This window comes from Leptopilina boulardi, unplaced genomic scaffold (genome assembly GCF_019393585.1).
Source record: "Leptopilina boulardi isolate dan_hultmark-lab unplaced genomic scaffold, ZJU_Lbou_2.1 LbouV2_211, whole genome shotgun sequence".
Classification (NCBI taxonomy): domain Eukaryota; kingdom Metazoa; phylum Arthropoda; class Insecta; order Hymenoptera; family Figitidae; genus Leptopilina; species Leptopilina boulardi.
The window spans coordinates 168,404-186,642 of NW_026137765.1; the positions used below are offsets into that span (position 1 = coordinate 168,404).

The following is an 18,239-nucleotide window of genomic DNA, read 5'->3' on the forward strand; positions in this document are numbered from 1 at the left end:
ACAGCCAATATCTTTTCTCTTTGCATAATTTTTAATTTATAATATTCACTCTTAATAATATCATTACGATTAACTTTTTCTATAATTTTAATTACTTTTTTGATTTTTTTACGATTGTTCACGTTTACAAATCGAATTGTTTTTTTTTTTTTGTTAATTTAAAAAGAAAAAGAAAATTCTGAAATCTGTCACTGAAAAAATTTGATTTGTTCTATATATAAATTTCATGTTTTTTAAATGAAGAGCAAAGCTCTCAGACCTTGATGGTCTTGACCTCGTGACTGGTCTCTCTGTCTCTTTCTCTGTAATTAAGGCCAATGCTGAGAGAAAAGGAAATTAAGCTCATGAAGCGAGCAAGAGATTGGCGATATTGCAAAACCCGCCTATCGACATCAAACTTTAGTGACAGGACAATGGTGTTTAATGCATGTGATTGGTGCGATCGGCATTTCGTTTTCTCTCCTTTATTGCAGTTTGTGTGACCCTTAATTCTTTCGCATGACATGGCATCGTTTTCATTTTCGTAACCCCCTTGTCAAAACAACAATATTCCATTTGGCTTCGAGATTACGTACAACGATATAGACTACTTCCGCCTCAAAATAATCATACTTAACTTTTGAGTTATGACCAACCGCATGCTAATATTAACTAACTGAAGCAAATTTAAACTTTTTATTACGTTCAATAATTCACAGAGTATATTTTAAACAGTGAGAGTGAACTTTCGATTTAAAGAAAAACGTTTTTTCATTCCGAAAGTATTTGGATTTGTTTTGATTTATAAAGAAAAATAAATGATTCGAATAATTAGAAATAAAGGAAGGATTCCTGTATTTAATCTGAGAAAAATTTGTATTTTTGTAAACGCAATTTTTATTCGCAAAGTCTGAGAAAAGAAGTATGTTTTCCGCATTCGGAAATGTGAAAAAAAAATACAGGAAGTTGAAAAAAAAGAGACCTTCAAACTGCCTTGAGAGATAAATATTGGAATTTCCTTTCTCCGTTTCAAGTTACCTATAATAGTTATCACTTTCGTCTAGTATTAAGATCTAATGTAGCACCTGCTTTTTTTTTTTTTGAGAAACTAAAACCTAACTGAATTCAAGACGGTTTATTGAGCACCTATAGATGTCTCAACTATGATGATGAGAACCTGTCTTAAAGCTGATTGCGAGTTCGTTACACCCACTTGTCTGGTTCACTGACATCACAACGTTCTGTCGTAACGCGCATTCGCTTCAAGAGACTTTAAAACCGAGAGGATCGAGTGCACTTTCGCTCAATGTTCAAATGACATTAAATTTAAGCATCCCTCTTTCTCTCTCTTTCTCCCCTTCCCCTTTGCTGAATTTAAAGGGTGTACTTAATTTTATGTCAACTCTCTCTCTTTCTACATTTGTTTCAAAGCTGCAGTGCAGTTTATTTTTGGCGAAAAAAGAAAAAGAAAACTTTACTCGACAAAGCTTTTACGAGCCTATTAACACTTCATATCATTCTCGAATCAATTCAATATAACGAGAAAAATTCAAGAATGCGACTGAAAAACTAAAAATAGAAGAAGCCAAACAATCTTCGTCTCAAGGTTTTAGATAATAAATTTTTAAATACAATTTTTTTCATTAAAAATTTTAATGACAAAATGAAAATGGGATTTTAAAGACTATAAATTTGAAAGAAAAATTTTTTTAGCGTTTTAGAATTGGAGAATAAAAATATTTTATTGATACAATTTTTTTTTTTTTGGAGTCCAATTAAGAAGAAAAATTTTTAACACCTTGAATCATCTCATGGCAAAAGTACAGTGTGATTGGAATGCTATCAGGAGAAGATCTACTTAAACGGTCAACCCCTTGATCTGATCTTTTGAATGCAATGCACGACGAGCAAACTTCTATTTATAACTGTGAGGTTTAACCCGCGAGTGACTTTCACTCATATCATAATTTCTCTCCCTCTATATATAAATAATGATAACGTATTTACGCTCGTCTCCTTTTTCATCTGACCCCAACAATTAGCGACATAGTGTCACGCCCTCATTCCCAAATGGGACATATTTCCGTATATAGGATTTTATATTGTAATTTCCATATTAAATTAAATTACTATTATAATTTTTTTTAAATTATCAAATAAAACAAATTTTTTCACGAATATTCGGTTGAATTATTAAAAAGCCGAATTTTAATTTCACCGAAATTGCAAATAACCGAACAAACCAACAAAAAGTTTTCGGCTCTATTTTAAAAAATTGACAATCTTTTGCAAATCTTTGTAAATTCAAAAGCAGAAACTACACTGAGAAAAATGTTTAGTCAGAGCAACCAAAATTTGGTTGGGCCAACAAAAAAATTTTGTTGGTATTTAAGCAACCAAACTATTTGTTTGAGTCAACCAAAAAATTTGGTTGAGTGTTTTTTGTTGGCATAACAAAAATGTTTGGTTAGCTCAACCAAATTTTTTTTGTTAGGTCAACAAAAATCTTTGGTTGATTAAACAAACTGTTTTTTTTTGTAAAATTAAAAACTTTATTCTACCTTATTTCTTTTTCTTTTATCTTTTTTTTTATTTCATTATCTATTATCAATTTAACATTGAATTTATGTTTATCCAATTGAAATATTTGTGGACTTTGAAAAATCTTATCTTCGCCTGGAATCGAACATCTGTTTTAAAACTGAAGATTGGGAGCTCTGACCACTGGACTACCCATCCTTGTGAGAGATTTAAACTAACTATTCTCTTAAGGTATGAGCTGAGAGCGAATCAAATTATTTGGTTGTCGCAACCAAATTTTCGTTAGGACAACAAAATAGTTTGGTTTTTTAGACCAAAATATTTTGTTGTGTTAACCAAATTATTTTGTTGTCGTAACCAAATTTTGGTTGGAATTTAAAAATGTTCAACCAAATAATTTTGTTGGCCTAACCAAATGTTTGGTTGAGATAACTCTACGACTTTGTTTCAGCTAACCAAAATTTGGTTACAAGAACCAAAAAATTGCCTAACCAAACAATTTTGTTGCAAACACTAAATTTTTTTTCTCAGTGTAACTATTAATATTGCATTATTATTGTTTTTAAATGTTTTTAAATATGTTTATGGTTATACGAAACAATATTATTGAAAAGTGATTCGATAAAAAAATTTTTTTCTCTACTTGAACGCAGTTATATATTTATAAGAAAAATTCGCACTTCCTGGGCAATGCGTGCAAAATGGGCCAGACAGTGTGACATAAATAAACCTCGCTTAGCAATATGCAAATGAACCTCTTTACTGGAAGTGGTTGGAATATAAGCAGCATTTGTGTGTACGCTGCTTCTCATGTGTTTTTTTTTTTTACCTTTTTTTTCCACATAACTCAGATCATGTAATTGAGGTCGTAGAATTAAAGGCAGAAATTACACCCTCTTATTACCATATATCTAGTGATTGTTTTGCAAAAAAAAAAATTTTTATCTGCGACATTTAATTTTTTTTCACGTATTATTATTTTTTTCTTTTTTTGGGGAGAACTTTATTGTAAGTTAAAGATTCATCTCAAAAGAATAAGTCAAGTCATTTTTGCCTTTGTAACATGACGTAGACGATTCTCATTGATTGGCGGGATCAATTTCTTATTCAAATTGAATATTGATCACTTATTATTCAAATGGCACTTTCTTCCGTTTCATCTTGTAAAAATTTCAAGTCATATCTTTTTTTAATATATACCTTTTTTAAATCGCTCTCATAAAAATTTATGAACAATTTTTTTTTAATTCATTTGCAAATCGTTTGAAAATTTATTTCGATACTAATTTTTCATAAATTGTATCTATAGTTTTTTGTTAAATTGTCTTTTTTTTAAAAGCGAATGGATGTAACTCCAGGAAGGAGTAAGTCAAGGCAATGTAGTTATTTGAAAAAAAAAAAAAAAAATTGCAAAAGGTCAATTTCGGTATAACGGTTTGCTTTTGTATCATATGTATATATAGTTTCATAAGCAAAGTTATGTTAGATGGAGAGGGAGAGAGAATTGCACAAGAACGCTCGCGACCGCCCCACGTCATAGTATTCGCAAGTGCTCTGAACATACGTGGAATCCATTCCGGTATCACATCCAATTGTCTCGATACAATCGATCAATAAATATTTATGAGCCATTAAACTGATGTTACCACATACCTCACGTATTTCTCTTTTGTACCGCCAATGTCCCGCTGCTGAATGAAATTCCTTTTCATTGTATTCCAAGTCGTCAGTGTATCTGAAAATTTCAATTTTTTATTACACATTCTATTTGAAAATTTCAATTTTCATTACGCATTCAAAAAATTAACAATTTGAAAAAAATGGGTCAAAAAATGAAATTCTTACAAAAATCTAGAATGGAAATTTTTTTAAATTCTAAAATATTATTAAAATTTTTTTAATCTTTATTAAATATAAATAATGTAAAATAAAAAAATGAAGAAAACAAAATAAAGTAAATTGAAACATTTCCTGAAGTGATTTAATCTGATTTGGGTTCATAAAGGGTTATATAGTTCACTTTAGTATACTGTCCCCGCGCGGCAGTTGAGACGAAATATCTATGCTATATCATAAAATCCTGACTGATGTTCATTACGGGGTTTCGAGGTCTGGCGTTTGCACGATTCGAACGACGTCTCGCGCAGTATAATTACAAGTCAGTGTCAGGTCAATCATGTCAATGAGAAACTGGTGGAACGATCACGAGAAACGACATTTTGCGCGTCCAATTTTATTCCTAGTTAGATCTCTTCCACTTTGCATATAATTGCATCTCTGAATTCTATAGAAAACGAAATTCTCCATAATCCTTTTGATTCAATTTAAATCAGCTTCTTCTTTTTTTCCCCCTTTCCTTTCAAAATCGTGTCATTTTGAATTTCACTTATTCCATTACATAAAAAAAGTGTCAATAGTAAAATTTATTTCAATTAAATTAAAAAATTCCAAAATTGATTAATTTTTCTAGATATAAAATTTTATTAATTTTAAAGATGCAATATATCGGAGGTGACAAAATATTAGTACACTTTTATGGTTTATAAAAAGTGACCTGGACTGCACGCATCGTGATCAGTACGATATAAATCTTGCTGCTCACACCTGCTTTCTTATGCTCTTATTTCTTTTGAATTCTCCCTCTCACGAGAGAGAGAGAGAGAGAGAGAGAGAGAGGGAAAGAGAGAAGAAAAGAGAGACAAAGAGATATCTTAATTTGTGGTTTATGACAAGCCATCAAGAATATATTGCCTTCTTGAGATATATTGTTTAAGTGAAAAAGTAATTAACACCTGACAAATATTGTATCTTGTAATTAACATCTATTATATGCACTTAAAGAAAATAATTATCAAAATTTTTATATACTTTTTACGACATTTCTTTTATATATATATTTTTTTATCAAAAAATTATAAAAATATAATTTCATTTTTTTGAAAAACAATTTCTTTTCTGTGGAGTAAAGTTTGTAGTAAGTTTCTAACGAGTTTTAGAAAAAAAAAAAAATTCCACATATTTTACATAAATGAAATTGCGTTATTTATGTTTCAGGAAAACAATTGTCTTTACTCGCATATAAGATGGGGTGAGGCATTCGTCATTGTTTACAGCGTGACGTGCAAACAAAGCTTTCAAGAGGCGAGAGGACTTCTGAAACAATTGGCGGACCTTCGTTTGCCATCTTATTTTACCGCCCTTCTACTTGGTAACAAACGAGATCTCGATCATGCCCGGTAAGTGCACCACCCTTTCTCTCTTATATTCCTATTGCTATCATTCAAGGAAGAATCCCACTGTCCTGGGTCATGCCACCAGCGAAGTGAGATCAGTCGTTCCTTGAACCTACTCTACTTGCTTTGATAATCGGTTTCTCCCTTAAACCGGTTTCTCTTCTCTTTAATTTGACCTGACGATCAAGATCCTCTCTCTCTCTCTCTTCCTTTCTGTATTTATATATATATCTATCATGTAACCTTCAACCATTGACCCTATAAACATCGATTAATATTAAAAACCCTTTTTCTTATTATCCTTCTTTAGTTTATTGTTAAATTTCTTGTCGTTGCAAAGCGCAATCTAAGTTACGTGATATTTGCACAGAGAAGCAAAAGATAAGCTCACTCAACTTTCAAAACATTCTGAGTCCGCAGGAAGAGGCTAATAAAAAAATTGCTCGTTATAAAAACCGCATGCAGACTAAACTTGTTCATAAATGAATATATAGTCTTTCAATTTTTCTGCAGTGGTTGTTGAAAAAATAAGAATCAATTCTTTTTTATCTTATTACTAGAAAAATATTTTTCATTTCATTTAGCCGAAATCTCTCGCACCTATGGCTCTATTAGTTTATTGTGAATAATTTTCCAATTGTTTCAAATTAGAAACAAATTATAAAATATATTTTCAATAGTAAACATTTTTTTTTTTTATTTAACTTGCATATAAATTTTATTCCACAATATTTGGTTGATTATTATTAAACTATAAGCAACGCTTGTTGCCCTATTAAATTATATTAAAACGAGTCCACTTTCCATCTTGTTGTAACAGGATCTTCGTGAGTGTTTCCTATACATGAACGATTTTCGAGTAGGACCTCGCGTGTTTACTTCGGCCACTTGTGTTGCGCTTATATAGGTATATATTTATCCCTGTGTGTTTCGTGATCCTGTGTACATATGGAAACTATAGAAAACCAGTGACTTGCATCAGGCCTGAAACCGGATCCTCAGTATTGGAGAGTCTCAGCCACAGAACCTGACGACAGAGGAGCAATCGTCAAAGTAACACACCCGGCAGTGGTCAATCGTCAATCTGAATCCACTCACCTACATTGAAATCATTCACGCGATTGCCACTTGTTTTCCGCTTAATTCATTTCTCTGTCTGTCTGTCTTTCTCTATCTCTCTTTCTCTCTCGTTACAAAAAAGAATTGCCGAAAATATTATTTCAAAATTATTTTTATAAACATACTTTTGTAGCATCGAAGTATTATTTTCAGTAATTGCTGTAATTGCATAACAACTGTTACTTTGGTACCATTTATTTACTATGCTACCAGTTGGTTTGGTACCAGTTACTTTGGTACCATTTACTATTGTACCAGTTACTATGGTACCAGTTACTATGGTACTAGTTTCTTTGGTACCATTTAGTTACTATGGTATAAGTTACTTTGGTACCAGTTTCTTTGGTACCATTTAGTTACTATGCTACCAGTTATTATGGTACCAGTTATTATAGTACCAGTTACTGTGGTATAAGTTACTGTGGTACAAGTTATTGTGGTACCATTTAGTTACTATGGTACCAGTTTCTTTGGTACCATTTAGTTACTATGCTACCAGTTATTATGGTACCAGTTATTATAGTACCAGTTACTTTGGTACCAGTTACTTTGGTACCAGTTACTTTGGTACCATTTAGTTACTGTGGTACAAGTTACTTTGGTACCATTTAGTTACTATGGTACAAGTTACTTTGGTACCATTTAGTTACTATGGTACAAGTTACTTTGGTACCAGTTTCTTTGGTACCATTTAGTTACTATGCTACCAGTTATTATAGTACCAGTTACTATGGTACCAGTTATTATAGTATCAGTTACTATAGCAGCGGTTACCAGTAGGGCACCGGCTACCATAGCAACGGTTACTATATCAATAATTACTATGGAAACACTGACTGATTTTTTTATTGTATCATAACTTAATATTTATTCCAAAGAGCAAACACTAATTTCATACAAGTGAAAGTTATTAAGTTTCATCACAATTACTTTTCCTTTTAATTATCATTTATTATTTAACAATAAATATATTACATACTAAAAGAAAATAAAACAATAATAATTAATAATATTTCAGGCAAAAATATTACAACTCAAAAGAAAAATACAATTGTGGAACTATTAAAAAATATTACAAGCAAAAATTAACTTCAATAAATTATACATATCGCCATAAAACATCATGAAACAATATTAATCGATTTTCATTTTAATCAAAACTCTAATGAATTACTTAATAATAATTTTGAAAAGCTTATTTTCGCAAGAGATGAATGCAAACAAATTGTTATATGAACGTGCATATGTGTCGAAATTCTTTTTTGTAGAGAGTGCGCGAGCGCGCGCGCGCGTGAGATATGATTATTTTTGACACGTTGCACTTTCTACATTGGAGGAAGAAAGAAAAAAGAAACAAGTACAATAAGTTTTTAATTGAAAACTGTAATAAATCTTGCATTGAAATCTTATGACCGCGTTCTTTGGGTGCTTTTCGATTTCTTCGAACGTCTTCCGGCCCGGCAGGGCGTCCACCACATTTATATATATACTATATGTATATATATATAGCTTTCTGTGTGTACCGTTAAGGAGCCACGGGACCGCCATTAATCACAGTGGACTATCTTTCGTCGCGATAAAACGGTTTGTCCGCAGTTAATTTCACCGATAAGAGCTGTATACATTCGTGCTATACGAAAGCGCAGGCCACGATAGATATACTGTTGAGACCTATCCATGACGACATAGAATACCTTCTGGCAATTTAACATCCATTTAGTGTTTATATATATTGACGACAAATTTCCATTTTCAAAAACTTTCTCACACGAGAGAAAACTAGATGACCGACAAGTTTTTTTTTTGTTTAATGCTGATGTGTTAAAATCATAACATTTGTGAACAATTTATTTAATATTTTTATAAAGCTTTGCGTTTGTTTTTTTAGGGTTTCGTGGCTTATGCTCGAAAGCCTTATAATTTCGCTCTGGTGTCCGTTCCGTCGTACACTTTTATGGATGCCATGGTAACAGTAACTAAATAGTACCAAAGTAACTAGTACCATGGTAACTGGTACCAAAGTAACTGGTACCAAAGTAACTGGTACCAAAGTAACTAGTATCAAAGTAACTGGTACCAAAGTAACTGGTAGCATAGTAACTAAATGGTACCAAAGTAACTGGTACCATGGTAACTGGTACTAAAGTAACTAGTACCATGGTAACTGGTACTAAAGTAACTGGTACCAATGTAACTGGTACCAAAGTAACTGGTGCCATAGTAACTGGTAACATACTAACTAAATGGTACCGAAGTAACAGGTACCATGGTAACTGGTACTAAAGTAACTGGTACTAAAGTAATTGGTACCATAGTAACTCGTAACATAGTAACTAAATGGTACAAAAGTAACTGATAGCATAGTAATTAAATAGTACCAAAGTAACTGGTACCACAGTAACTGGTACTAAATTAACTTGGACCAAAGTAACTGGTATCATAGTAACTGGTACCAAACTAACTGGTACCAAAGTAACTAGTGCCATAGTAACTCGTAACATACTAACTAAATGGTGCTAAAGTAACAGGTACCATGGTAACTAGTACTAAAGTAACTAGTACTAAATTAACTTGGACCAAAGTAACTGGTATCATAGTAACTGGTACCAAAGTAACTAGTGCCATAGTAACTCGTAACATACTAACTAAATGGTGTTAAAATAACAGGTACCATGGTAACTGGTACTAAAGTAACTGGTACCAAAGTAATTGGTACCATAGTAACTTGTAACATAGTAACTAAATGGTACCAAAGTAACTGGTACCAAAGTAACTGGTACCATAGTATCTGGTATCAAAGTAACTGGTAACAGTCAGTTAAAGGGACTGTTTTTGTAAAAGAAATTTCAGTGTAAAATGTATTCTGAACTATCTGAAGTAACATGAATTATGTAAATTATTCTCTATTATTATTTATAATCTTCTATTCAACTAGTGGTATAGAATTATAAACAGTTATGCAATATTAGCGTCACATTTGCACTGAGTCATTCGCATAACAACCAAAATGCTTCCCTATTACGTTTTCAAGTAACAGAGAGAACCGTAAATGTCGTAGTATTTAAAAGACTCGCGCCGCCTTTATACACCGGTAGCTCGTTGGTTTAATGAGGTTCGTAAAGATTAGGCCACACACCATTGGGCCTCAAGGAGTATATATATATATATACAGACTATAACCGTTCTTTATACATATATATGTATGTTGGGACCCTATATTTGCCAGGGTATGTTATATCCAGAGTAAATTGCATATTAATAAACTTATCAATAGCGGAGATCTTGATATTTCAGCGCGACTAAACGGGCGCCAACAACCGGTGAATGTTGCGGAGAACACCTCACGCGCTAAACCGTGAAATTTTTATCGCTTACAAAACTGGTTGCATGGTTCCTCCCACTTATTGAGCTTTACGTATATTTCGTATATATGTCGCTTGCGTATATATGTATTTAGAATGAAAACGAGTAATTCGAGTCGTGCATTGTACATTCAACATTATCATTATATTTTCTTAAGAGCATTTAGAATTGTTCTTTTTTTTGGCAATTCGAATATTTTTTTTTTTTATTTTTTACTCATTGTTGTGCAATACAATCAGAAATAATTCTTCTAATTTCCTTTGAGTTACTGAAAAATGTCACTGAACTTCACTTGAAATAAGTGATACAGTTTCGGATGGAAAATCTCAAGATTCTTTACGACATCAAATATTTCTAACAATTCATTTCAAAGTCTTATTTTCCCTATGTAACGATAAGATTATTCCATTTTCGAATCCCTAATTGGCTAAGGAGATAGTTTTTCTCACTGACATTATAAAATCAAAAGCTTTTCTCACAGACAGAAAATGATCCAAATAAGGCAATGCTGCTCCTTACATGAAGTTAATCAGCCATCTACATCATGTAACAAACAGGGATCAACACCTCTCGCGAGTGTCGTTTTCACATTTCTTTCCATTTACATTTAAAGCACATTCAATTTCTAATTGCAATCGAATTCCCGCCGCTGCCGCCACAACTTTAACACGTGTTGCCTGCGACGCGATACTCAGGACAAAATGTCTTGCTGCGCGATTGCATATACATACATACAAGCAAGGGATCGTGGGAGCGCGAGAGATGATCGTGGCGCGAAGATTGCCAGGAAGCTCGTAGGTTGAATTTAAACGCCATGCCTCATAAAGCAATAGGATCGCCCGTATAAAATAAGAGGACAGATTAACGATGTAGTTTCGACATGTGTGTGTATATACGTGTGTTTATATAAGGGAGAGAGACGCGTGCAGCACAGTTGCTGCGGGTGAATCCGCGCTCGTGTTAAAAGAGAGGCGTAGCCCTCCCACGCATTGTAGCTTGAATATCACATGTTCCGTGAATTTAATTGCTACCATAAATATCGCGTGTTCTAGTCACCAAGAGAGAGAGAGAGAGAGAGAGGCCCCGTTTAAGATACGAGGATTCAAGTGGCATGGCACGGCGCTGGGCCTTACGCGCTCCCTCTATATATCTATATATACATATTGAGCAAATAGAAAAAAAATAATATCAATAAATAAAACACAGTTTGACCTAAGACTATTATATATATATAGCCTACTGTATCCGTTACGTTCGATGATGGCGGGAGGCCAATATAATAATCTGCCGTGAAACTAGAAATGGTGTTCGTGCCTTTACTTGCAAACCTTTACTTCCTTCTTCTTATGTCAATGCATTTTTTTTTTTTTTTTTTTGCAGTGCTGCAGTTAACGCCACTAGTTTGTCAATTCGTGTATAAACGTTAAAACGAACGAGCCATGACGATTACCGGGTTATTTCTTTCCGCAGTATAATTAAGAAATTATTCACTCCTCTGAAATTTGATTACCTTCTGCTAATAATGTTGTAGCAGCGACGTTAATTTTCAAACGCTATATACATGGAGAAAAATGGAAAACAAAAATAATAATTTTTACTGCAAAAGCAGTTGAAGTTGGAAAAAAAATTTCCCACATTCAGTAGTAAAAGACATTTTCTTACTGAATTTCTTTTACTACTGAATGTGGGAAACAAAACGTTTTTGTTTTCATATTTACGAAAATTGTTGTCTAGTATTAATAATGAATTTCATGAATTTTCTTTTCTTAATAAATAATTCTAATTCCATAATTAGTAGTATAAGCGAGCTATAGTCAGACAAAATTATATTTTTAACAGTGATTTTTAGACAGACTGGAAATTAAAATGTTTTGTATTTACTTATTCTTACAATTTAATATTTCCAGTAGAAGTAGTTAAGTCGAGTTTCAGTCAGACCAATTGTCCTAAATTTTAGTTTTATCAGTAGTAACAGTATTTTCCAGTCAGACAGTAGTTTAGTTTAGTTTTTTTTTTTGTAAAAATCAATTATAAAAACAAAAAAAATTTCTCTTTTGATACAGTAGAAAAAGTCAATTTCAGTCAGTCAAATACTAATTTTTATTGTTATTACTATTATTATTATTATAATTTTTTAGTATGTTTCTGTGAAAATATTTGTCTGGAAAGTATATTTTTCAAATGACATTAAATATTTTGATATTTAAACTTCAGGAATTTAAAAAGTTTTATTTATATATATATTCTTAAATATTAAGAGTCTCAAAATTTATATGTTAAAGTTCTCAATTTTATAGCATTGACCCATTTATGAATTGTTGATTGAATTCAATACTGGTGTACTATACAGAAATATAGTCGATAAAATAGTGTATAGATAAAATAGATCGTCTATTTCACTAAAGAATTCGGTTAAATTTAAATTGCATAATGTTAGTCATAACTTAAAATTTGAAAAAATAAAATCACTAACATTAAGTTTACTGGAAAGCGAGATAATTTCGATGGCGCGATTCGTTAAATTCGGATGTTCCTAAATTGATGCTCTAAATAACTCACGATAGTTTTAACATGAATCTGGAACCAGTCAACTCATTCCAGTTTTGTGGTTCGAATAACCTTGAAAAACAAAAAAATTCCTTCAATTAAGAATATCATTATTTAAATTTTTTTAACCCATTATAAATGGGAAATTAATTAAGTAATTATTTACATGTGATAATTTAAATATAATTAATTCTAATTGAATAAAATTTAATGTAATTGTATCTAATTTTAACTTTTATCAGGATAAATATAAGATTTTTATTAACAATAAATCTATTTTTGAATTTATATTTAAATTTCCAAGGAATTTTGTATAAAGACCACAAAAATTTTCACAAGCATCTAAAATATATCCACTGAAGAAAGTGGTTTTTGAGCCCTAAAGAATTTAACTGCTACATTACGGTAAAATTGTACAATTCAAAATGCTATTAGATCAAAATTTACTACATGTTACCTGGAAATTTATGAGCAAAGTTATAAACTTTTATGATTCAGAACTCTATCATCGATCGACCATCAGTTTTCGACCCCTGACTATATACGAGTATAATGTTTATATTTCAAGCATGTATGTGATTTGTTTCTAAACATAAACCAAAAAACAATAACTTTTATCGTCTATAATTTCGTCCAAAAAAAAAAAAGAAAAAAAAATTAATCTGAATAGCTTGCTTACATTCAAAGTACTTTGATTCACCTTGTACTGTTATTGTTTATTTATAGTTAGACATTACGTAATAATAATATACATTACAATAGAAAGATTAATCATTTTCTAAATGATTGTCATATTTTTTTGATTCTACTAAAGAATTAGAAACATAGAATAAAATATAGAAGGAATACTTTCCAGCTGAATTATATATAGGAAAGTATCGCAGCGCCACTATGCTTAAGGTGGCGTTACATTAAAGCCCGCGAAAATTTAAATTTTTGAAAGAAAGTAAATTTTTTTCGAAAACTATGATAGAAATTTTTCTCCGGTTTTGTTACAGCCAAACCAAAATTTGTTTTGGTTTTAATTTATTAATTTTGATTTTCGAACCCTACGAGAGGATGAAAAGTACTTCCTTTAATGACATTTTAAATTTCTCATCAAGTCTACCCCCCCCCTGGGAGAAAGTGTGCATATAGCAATAAAAAGAAACCACCCACTCCTGATTCGAATATATAACACATCACAAATGGAAATTTAAGTACCAAATAATAAGTGGTGCTCTGTAATTCTTTTGTTTCAGTGAGGTGTGCGTGGACGAGGGTCAGCAATTATCCTTGGCCCATGGTTGTCAATTTTACGAGGTTAGTGCCGCAGAAAGTCCGGCAGGTGCGGCCCTTGCCTTTCAAGCTCTTCTTAGGGAGGCTCGTTCCGTTCAACTATTACGAGCATTACCCATTAGACGTAAGCTCGGTGTTCATTCAGTATCAAGGGTATTGGGTACAATATTCGGTAAAAATACCACCAAGGACCGAAAAAAGAGACCCTCATTAAGTATATGACGCCTTCTGTGCGCCCTCCTCCTCGGAGGACGTGACGATCCCGAAAAAGGAACCAATATTGTCATACTCAGCAGTAATGTTTACGCTAATCGCTGATGAGATACGATAATTAAATCTCGGTTCTAAAAGTTGAATTATTTTCTGGGGATGACCCTAGGGAAAAACAAAAAGAAGAAGAGGAAGAATCTCTCCAAGCTCTCAGGCCCTCTGCAAAAAAAAAAAAAAAAAAAAGAAAAGGAGGTGGGGAAAATTTTGTGATCACTCTATATATAATCAGAGGACAAATGATCTGAGTTGGTGGAGTTTTTCTCTTGCAGTTGCACGGAGATTCGTCACGAGGATTAGGACAGAGCTTGTCACGTGACCAGATTGGAGAAAAGTATTAAAGAACATTATTGATAAAGAAAAAAAAAGAAAAAAACGATTTTCTGATGTTTTTCAAATTGATATATAAATGTGAAACCAAAGAATTTGCGTATAATGATGATGAAGGTGATGGATAATAATTTTACCCCGTTAGGTAAACATTGCCGTTTTGTATTAAATTTATCTAAAGATCTCTTATTAATATAATTTCATTTGTCTGTTTCCCAAAGATTTAAAAAGGGGAGCGTAACGTAAGCTTTGTTTTGTTACGATTTTGGTTGGGTTATACAGAATCAAAATCGGATTTTGAAGTTAGAAACAAACTGTGTACAATTTAAATTCAAATTTTGGAATCGTCAAAATTGTGTACAATTTCTGCTCGGCTTTCAGAATCCGAATCAAAACTATTTTCAGTTTGAATTCTGATTTTAGAATCAGAATCTGGATTTTAAAATCATCGAAACTTTACTGTTACTATTCGAATTTAAGAATCAGAATCAAAACTATTCTGATTTCAGAACCAGAATCAAAATCCGGATTTTAAAATTATCAAAACTGCACAGTTGCTATGAAAACCTAAGAATCAGAATCAAAACCATTCTAATTGCAGAACCAGAATCGAAATCCGGATTTTAAAATCATCAAAACTGTACAGTTTGCTATTCGAATTTAAGAATTAGAATCAAAAGCATTTTCAGTTTAAATTCCGATTTCAGAACTAGAATCATAATTGGGTTTTAGAATCAAATTCTGTTTTTTCGAAGCAAAACAAAATTATTTTCTATTTCGTTATGTTCCCTGAATTCAATATTATCTAATTCCTAAAGATCTAATTGTTTTGTTACCCAAAAACCATATCAAATAAACAGACATTTTTCGGTACAATTAAAAAAATGTCAAAATAAAATTAACAAAAAATCTGAGCCAATTATTTCTATTTTTATTATTATTATTTGTATATATTTATATATTGAGAGGCAATGACCGTTCGTTCTCGGGTTAAGAAACCCTTCTCATCCAAAATTAGAAGGGATTAGCGTTCGACAACCGGAAATCTTTAGTGAGATGTGGAAATATTGAACGCACGTGACAAGGATGAAGTTCCTGCAAGGTGAGAGTGGCGCTTGTACAGGCATTACTCGAAAGAGTTAACGTGGACATTTGTATACGCATCTTTTCAAGTGTCGCTAGTCTGATATTCATTCTAGGTGGGTGATTATAGACTCGGACATTCCATCGACATTTCGATGACATTCGCGCGATTAATCATCGGAAAACAAGAAAAAAAATTATATGATAATAAATATATATATCTATATATATATGAGAAGAAGTACTTTTGTTTTAAATTTACAAATGTTTCTTCAAATATTTTCTACCAACAGGTTACCTGAACTTGATAGTCTTACGATAGTCAATTAGTTGTAGAATATTATAATTTACGGAATTAAAAACTAAAGTTTACTGATGGTTTAAAAATGAAGAAACATTTGATTTTTAAAACTGCAAAACAAAACTATGTCATTTCAATAAAATGTTTTCTAATTTGCGTTTACAAATATATATTTTTTTTAATATTCGCAGTTGATACAGTTAATTAAAATCAGTTAATAAATTTACATTTTAATAATTATTTTATCAAAATGAATTAATGAACTATGGTTTTCTTTCATTTTTTTTTAATTCTCTTTTTTATTAAATGAAATTATTTTTAAAAACGTTCTTATTGAATTGACAAATTGAGTGCTTTTTGATAAAACTTTCTCATAATAATAAAGAAGAGCATTTAATGTAAATACTCGAATTTAATTTTGAAATATATAGTATACGAAAATATAAGAATTCGAAGAGAACGATACATATCAGCAAACGATACCCGCTTGTCTTTCAAAAGAAAAAAAAAATTTATTAATAAAAATCACGAGCCAAGGAAACAAATTGTGATTTTCTGATTGATCGTCATAAAATTTTGTATTATATCAGATGTGTTTCAAAAAGTGCCTTTATCAATTATAATAGTGTTTAAATATTGCCACGAGTGTGCTTTTAAATATATATATATATATATATATATTGTAATTATATTTCACTCAGGAAAAAAAGAGTTTCACGAATCTCTCGAGGATTTTAAATGTTTACAACTGATAGTGCACTCGGGAAATTCCAATACGATTTAGTGTTCTGATAACGAATATCTTTTAATAAAAATAAAATTTCTATACTCCTTTTCATGCGCATAAATTTCATTTATTTTTTACAAAAAGGTTTGCAAAAACTTTTCCATGAAGCTGCAAATATATTTATACATAATATATATATATATATATATATATATATATATATATATATATATATATATATTAAACTTTGATGTTCCTGAATTTCTAGATTATAATTGTATGTATGATCAATGATGACACATAATATAAGAATGCAGGAAAGATGATAAGAATGCGAAGAAAAAAAAATTTGTAATTTTGTGTACATATTGAGACAAGTGGATGCGATATGTGTTTGCTTTGCATTTCGTTAGAAGCTTCTGAAAACACTTACTTTAAACCAAAAGCAATAATTTTTGAGGAAAAATTAAAATTAAATAAAATCGAAAATTTTATAAATGCACTTTCAGTTAAATAAAATTTATAATGGAAATTTAGTGAATTTTAAAAAAGCAATAAGTAGACATTTTTTTCTAATTCATAAAAAATTATTTTTCAATTTACGTATTTATGAAAAAATTTCTCATTTTTTTATGATTTTTAGTGAGTGTTTTTCCAGACACAATACGTAATTTATTCCATATCGAAGGAACCATTAAGTAGTGAATATTGCTACATTAACGGTATTATTTTATTGTATAAAAATTTGTAAATATTTTTTTTTCCCCATTTTGATATACGTACGATTGTAAAACTATACTTAATTGTCAGTAAAGGAAACTGATATCATCGACGACGTTGTTGACAATGTTATATGCGAAAAAAAAAAAGAAATTCTAACACTTTTTTACATCTAGAGAAAAATCAATCGTCAAATTTTTAACGAAATATTAAATTCTAATTTTTTCGATTCACATTTTATTTGAAGAAAAATTGTTATAATTTCTGAAATTTTATACCTTAGCCAAAAAGAATAAACGCCAAAACAATTTATTAAAGAATATATGTTTTCTTTTTTTTTTTTTTGCTTTAAAATTTATTATTTTTCTGTAGATGTATCTTTGCAAGTAGTCGCAAGATTTTAAATACATTCCAGAATGTGTGTATGTGTGTTTTATTTTACAATTTTAAGGAAACGTCGTTCAAAACGTATTTTAAGTGCTAGTCACTTGTTATTGTGAAAATAAAAAGAAAAAATAAAAGTTCTCTATAGTTAATATTATATAATACATATTATGGATTTATTTCCCATATCCGAATTTATATTTCCTTTTACAGATAACCATTTAGTGTTATGGAAAAATTTTTACGTAATTTTCAATAATAATCTAATATTAAATATATGACTTTATAAAATTGCTATATATCAATTTAATTACTAATTAGAAATATATATATAATATTGAATTAGGTGGGCAGCGAGAACATATAT

At 30.8% G+C, this 18,239-nt stretch overlaps 1 protein-coding gene across 1 annotated transcript in view; it reads left to right on the top strand.

The window, feature by feature from the left end:
- Nucleotides 1-18,036, top strand: part of LOC127278834 (ras-related and estrogen-regulated growth inhibitor-like) — a 54,907-nt gene extending 36,871 nt beyond the window's left edge. The window contains exons 5-6 of the mRNA XM_051300757.1: nt 5,575-5,756; nt 14,024-18,036. Coding sequence (XP_051156714.1) covers nt 5,575-5,756; nt 14,024-14,282 — 441 coding nt within the window. The 3' untranslated portion in view covers nt 14,283-18,036. The remainder of the gene's footprint in view (nt 1-5,574; nt 5,757-14,023) is intronic.
- Nucleotides 18,037-18,239: the final 203 nt, after the last annotated feature.